This window comes from Anomalospiza imberbis, chromosome 13, assembly GCF_031753505.1.
Source record: "Anomalospiza imberbis isolate Cuckoo-Finch-1a 21T00152 chromosome 13, ASM3175350v1, whole genome shotgun sequence".
Lineage (NCBI taxonomy): Eukaryota > Metazoa > Chordata > Aves > Passeriformes > Viduidae > Anomalospiza > Anomalospiza imberbis.
The window spans coordinates 20,056,200-20,062,199 of NC_089693.1; the positions used below are offsets into that span (position 1 = coordinate 20,056,200).

General features: G+C 50.0%; 1 protein-coding gene across 2 annotated transcripts in view; it reads right to left on the reverse strand.

Moving 5' to 3' along the window:
- Positions 1–3,010, reverse strand: part of UBE2Q2 (ubiquitin conjugating enzyme E2 Q2) — a 45,853-nt gene extending 42,843 nt beyond the window's left edge. Inside the window, exon 1 of one of the 2 annotated variants that reach the window (XM_068204412.1) lies at positions 2,580–3,010. In XM_068204412.1, the coding sequence (XP_068060513.1) occupies positions 2,580–2,765 (186 nt within the window). In that variant the 5' untranslated portion in view covers positions 2,766–3,010. The remainder of the gene's footprint in view (positions 1–2,579) is intronic. The other variant, XM_068204411.1, reaches the window with a different exon arrangement.
- Between the last annotated feature and the right edge of the window lie 2,990 nt (positions 3,011–6,000).

The window sequence follows — 6,000 nt, forward strand, 5'->3', positions numbered from 1 at the left end:
TAAAGGAAATACTCTGGCTGAACAGTATCATAGGGGTTAAAACTAGCTAGAAGAAGCAAACAGTTGAAATTGCATATTTGCTCTGCAAATCCAAAACACTAAGACAGCAGCTTCTGATGTAGAGAGTCTCCCCAAAAAACCCTGTTTACCAACAACTTTATAGCCTTACTAGGCTTTGCATGCTACTACTGCTATTTGAAGTCCTACTTCCCTCAGTACCTGCAGAGCCACTGAAGCACAGTAAAAAAGACCTTGGCTCTTCTAGTATATAGTACCCACAAAACCCACCAAAAATATCTGGAGGCAATCAGGAGTTAGGGCCAAGGGACTCCATTCAGTGGGAAGGGGGGAAAAAAAATCACTTTTGTGACACGAGTTCTAAAATGCATGTCAAAAAACTAGGATGGAAGCCCAGAGATGAGCTTTCTCAGCTCTATTACCTGTTGCCCATTTGTTTCAAGGGAGCCACGTCTATCTCGGGTTGCCCTATCCCATTTATTTTTAACAGATGGGGAAAATAGCCACCTGCCTCAAAGAGCAAGAAATTAGTCAACATTGGAAAGCACCAAGCTGCTCACAGACAACTGTAAACAGAACTTTCAAGAAGCTCAGAACTTTCAAGAAAGCTCAGCCTTTCATCAAAGCAGAAGTCTCAGCTCTGAGGTTTCAAAGAGCACTTTTCCTGTTCTTTTTGAAAGTTCATATGCCACAAGTCTAAATGGCATGTGAGAGATCTCCTGACCTTTGGGGTAAGTGACTGTAACAGCAGATTGCAGACACTGTTTCCTCATTAACACAAATATGACAACAGTGACCCAAGTGCTTTCTTGCTTGCTCACCTCAACCAAAGGCCTACAGCTAAGGCAGCAAATTTCTTCACAGTAAGAATTACTATTGAAAGTAGTTACAATGAAAGCAGTCTCAGAAGCAGATAAACACCACAGCACAAATCCTGAGCACAACAACTTCAGGTCTTACTGCTGGCTTACCTGTTAGCTGTGACTTGACAAAGGAGATATAACCCATCAAATTCAACTGGCAACTAAGGGTGCACAATCATCAGACCACTCATTTTATTGTTTAGAGTGAGACTTATGAAATAGATCATGTTGTGTGGAAACAAAAAGCCGAATTTCTCTGCAATGGAAGACTCTCTACTGAATAAAAAATATTTATAGGAAGTCACAAAATCCATCATCTGATAGGTCATGTCTGGAAACAAGAACAGCAACGTTTCTTGTTTATACCATAAAACCCCAGAATCTTATGTCTTACAAGTACCCAGCAAAACAAACACCTGTCCCATGACCACAGAAGCACCTTCTCATAACAGTTAACTGTGAAAACTGAAAGATCCACTTAACAATTCGCCTTTAATTTAATAAAGTTAGTTAAGGCAAGTGAGAATCTGGTAATGATTATTATTAGACTTGCCTGGTTTGCACATACATTTTCATCTTTCAGTACCAAAATATTCGCATTTACATGAATGTTTTGACCACCATGGTGTTTGGAACTTTCATACAAGGGCAAAAAAAGGCAGTAGAATTTATCTTCCTTAAACACAAACATGCTATTTTCACCCAAAGTGTTTCAATACCTCACTGTTTAGTTGAATCTTGATAAGGCATTTAAATTCACTTACAGCTGCAATCAACCCAACAAAAATGAACCTCCAGCACTCTCCTGTACATGAGTCACAGATGCCAATATTCAGATCCTTCGGCAAGTTTAGGGCCTCATCTTCTAAAGAACCAGTGGACTGCTTATATGTCACACAACACTGAACGTTTTATTCAAAGAAATATGAATAAAACTCCAGTTTTATTCCACTCATATAAAAAATATAAAGTCAAACGAATTTAAGGGGGAAGAAAGCCCACAGAAAGGAGAACCTTCAAAGCCCTCGGCAGGCAGCAGACCCCCAGTTCAGACACGGCTGCCGGTACCCCTGACAAGTTTAAATGCACCGTTACGACAGAAGGGCCCTTCGGCGGCAGAACAGGGGCTCTGCGTTACCCCGCCACCACGGCGACACCGACAAGTTCCCCGTCGCTGCGGCCCCCTCGGGCTGCCTGGCGGGGGAGGCCGGGCCCGCCCCAGGCCGCGGCCGTGTGGCGCACTCGGCAAAGCGCCCGCCCGCCGCCGGCTCCGGGCTCCGCGCACGGCATACCGGAGTCCCGCGAGCCGCCGCAGGGCCGGGCCGGGCAGGGGAGAGGCCCCTCTGCTCCCCCCGCCGCCGCCCCGGGGCTCTGTGCCCGCTGCCCCGGGCCCGGCCGCCCTTTGTTCCGGCTCGCGGCTCCCGGCCCCGAAGCGGCGGCGGCGGCCCCGGCCCGCGTCCTTCCCCCGTGCCGGGTTCCCCGCAGGAGCCCCCGCCGCGCAGGAGGAGAGGAGAGGCCAGGGCCGCCCGCCCCCTGTAACTTTGTTATGGTGGCAGCGGGGAGGGCGCCCGGAGCCCCTGAGGAGCGGCCCCCCCCGTGCTGAGTCACCCGGCGGGGCTGCGCCCCCTCCCCGCGCCCCGCGGACAATGGCGAGGGCGGGCCGTGCCCGGCCCTGCCCGCCCCGCGCGGCCCCCGCACCGTGATGTTGCAGTGGATGGTGAGCGGCGGCGGCGGCTGCGGGCTGGAGCCCGGCGGCGGCGGCAGGAGCACAAACTGGCAGTGGAGCTCGTCCAGCTTCCAGGAGACGATGCGGAAGCGCTCGTGGTCCTTGTCGAAGATGGACTCGAGGAACTTCAGCTCGGCCTTGAGCCCTGACACCGACATCCTGGCCTCATCTCCGGGCCCGGGCCTGCGCTGCCGCCGCCTCCCTCCGACTCAGCCGGCCCGACCCTGGCCCCGGCCGCGCCTGCGGGGCGGAAGATGGCGGGGCCGGGGCAGCCCCAGCCGGCGGGGCACGGCGGAGCTCCCTTTGTACCGGCCTCCGGCGCCCGCTCGCTCGCTCGCTTAAAAGGGCAACAGCGCAACCCACTCCCCTTCCCTTCCCTTCCTCCCCGGCGGGCCGGGCCAGCCGCACCAACCGCCCCGCCCTCGCCCTGCCCTCCTCCCTATAGCCCGGCCCCGCGCCCGGGACGCGCGCACCGGGGCCGGTCCGCGCCCCGCTCCTCCCCCGCGGCCGCCCCCCGCCCCCGGCGGGCACGGCGGGGCTGACCCGCGGCACCTGCTGGCCCTGCCGCCCCGGCCCTGCCCGGGCACTGCCTGGGCACTGCCTCCTGCAGCCCGGCTCGCAGCCCTCCTGCTGCCGAAGCGCAGGAACCGCTCACCCGGACTGCTCCTCCTCTCCCGCCGCTCAGCCCTGCGGAAGGGCATGCGGTATTGCTTCCTCACCGCACTCCTGTTTTGCTGAGAAAAAACTGCAGCACTGGGTTTGCACTTGTCATCTCAGAGTCCTGTTAGTCCTTCAGTACTCCTCGGAGGTCAGTCGACTTAAGCCAGGAATTCCTGTACCGACGTTTCTGGCGGATCCTTACACATAAAATCTGCTCTCAGTCACTGCAGGCAGGAAATCAGCAATACAGAGGCCAAGAAAAATTGCTACTACTCCATTTAAGCTCCCCTATAATTGTTTGTAAAACATTTTATCCCCAGAAAAACCATCGCGATGCATGGAAGCATTGGTAGTGAAGTAAATACTCGCTACATTCAGAGATCAAGAAGTTCTGCCCCTTCCTGACACTGGAATACCATCTCTGTACCTTTATTTGTCCCTTCCCCTCTTGGTTTTGCATATAGATAGTTGTCAGTTCTTTGGGAATATGGAGCAGCTCTCACATGACAAGAAGTGTGATACAAGCAATGTTGTTGCACTGTGTCCTTCATGTTTCCCAACCAGGAATTAATTAAAGCAGTACACACGTAAACCTGGAACAGGGAATTGCCTTTTTTTTTTAATTGATATTTTTTATAAATCTTTAATTCCAGACAAGCTGGCAGCATTTCACAAACCACAAGCTGAATCTTGTCAAGTGGTGAGGACTCTAATCTTGATCCAGAAAACAGCACATGCCCAGCTCCAAGCATATGGAAATCTTACTGATTTGTGGGCTTGAGATTCCTGTCCTTCCAGCAAAGAGAGCTGCAAAGAACACGCTTCGCTACAAAAGGACACAGGAAGGATCGACGCTGGTTAAATACTCGGAATGAAAGATACCAGAAAGTCCACAGGATTTTTTAGCTGTCATTTGAAAGACTCTGATTGTACAGCATGTGCAACTCAGCTCTTCTAGACAGGCTGAACTATTGCTTAGACTGTACAGCCTGCAAAGTGAAGCCAGAGTGGATATAACTGTTGTGTGTCAATACATCAACAGGCAGGGCAAAGAACTTTGAGAGATAAGGGATGGTTTAAGTATAGGGGCAAACTAGCTATAAATAAGCAGCAGAAAATGACTATACCTCTCAGAAAGGAAGGACCTGGAAGAGCCTCCCTATGGGAACCCCAGAGACAAAACCAAACAAAGCAGACTTTGTCAGGCGTTGCATGGTGTGATGTATGGAACAGCAGAGGAATGAATTTGGTGACTCAGCCCAATTTCCCTCGTAGGAATGCCTCACTGCAGCAGTTAGGTGAGTAGGCTTAGCAAGTTTGAACTGCACCTTACCAGAGCTGCCTCTATCCCTAGCTCTGCTCTTCCATCCTCCTTGTCTTCTCATCTACCTTCCCTCTCCTCTGCCTCTCCGCTGACTGTGACATCACACTTTTTTTGGCAGCTGCACAGCTGAGATGTGTGGATGTGCTGGCTGGGAGGATACCTCACCACACTCTCGCCACACCTCTCCTGAGCACCAGGCAGGCCAAACAAATTGTTTAATTGGCCAAGTGTGTTCTGCAAACCCAGTCTAGAACTTTCCCCAGCTCATTCAATCTGCCTTTTTGTTGCAGGCTTCAAGAAGTAGCATGCAGCTGCACAGCCACCACTCCTCTGAATTCTCCTGCCCTTCTCAGTATTTAGTAGGCATTGTGCAAGTTGTGAATTAGTTTCTGTGATAAGACCTTGAGAACACATTGGGGCTGTCTCCTTTTCTGGAATTCAGAGGCTGCTTCAGAGGTGTGAAGAGCTGTTAAGACATGTTTGACTCAATCTTGTTTCTTTTTTCAGGACTTGCCATGGGACATTGACATGAATCTCATGTTGGTCATAAGATGATTCAGGAAAGCCCAGAGTTCTCCAAAGACCAAAATGGTTGTACACAGGGCAGGACCTGACATCTCGGGTTAATAAAGGTAATGAATCTTGGTACAGCCCCCCAGGAGCACTCCATCAGATTCCAGTAGTTACAGTTGCTCTTAAGTTCCTTGATCTATATTGCCTGTAAGCACCACTGTTTCCTAACTTGCATGCACATCTTCAGCATCACAATTACCTCTTTCTATCACACAGATAGATTACCTCTCCCAGGGGCTGAACTTCGGCCAAATCCCTATTTTGAAGATAACATACCTTCATAACCTCCTTTGTTTCTTTTTCCTCCTTTTTATTTAAATATAGGAAATTTTGTAAGAATCTTCAACTGAAACTCTCAGAAAAAAAAATAGCAGATTCCTCATTGTATTCTTGGGTAGAACAAGGAGACAAACAGTTTAGACCAAAGTTGTCTTTCCCCTTAGCATTTACTGCCAGCCCTGTTTCCAATAGATCAGACAGGCATGTCCATGGCAAGACAGAAGGCCAGCAGCAAGGGGCAAAGGGAACTGAAGGAAAGATGAGCTCAGAATGAGCGATTAAGAAGGAAATGAAGTAAAATAGAGGATGGATGGGCTTTGATGAAAGCAATAGTTGTCTGGGGCTTAAAGAAAGGATATTCCAGAACACAGATGAATTTCAGTTTGTGTTAGTAGTTTTCTTCCTGTGAATGCCTTTTCCATGTCTGCTGTATTTCCAGCTTTACCCCTGAATGAAGCTCCTGTACATTTAATTGAGTATGCCTAGCAGAGGATTGATTTGTTTCTCTGAGAGTAGTTTATAATTTTGTTTTTTGACTTCACTTCTCTCATTTACAG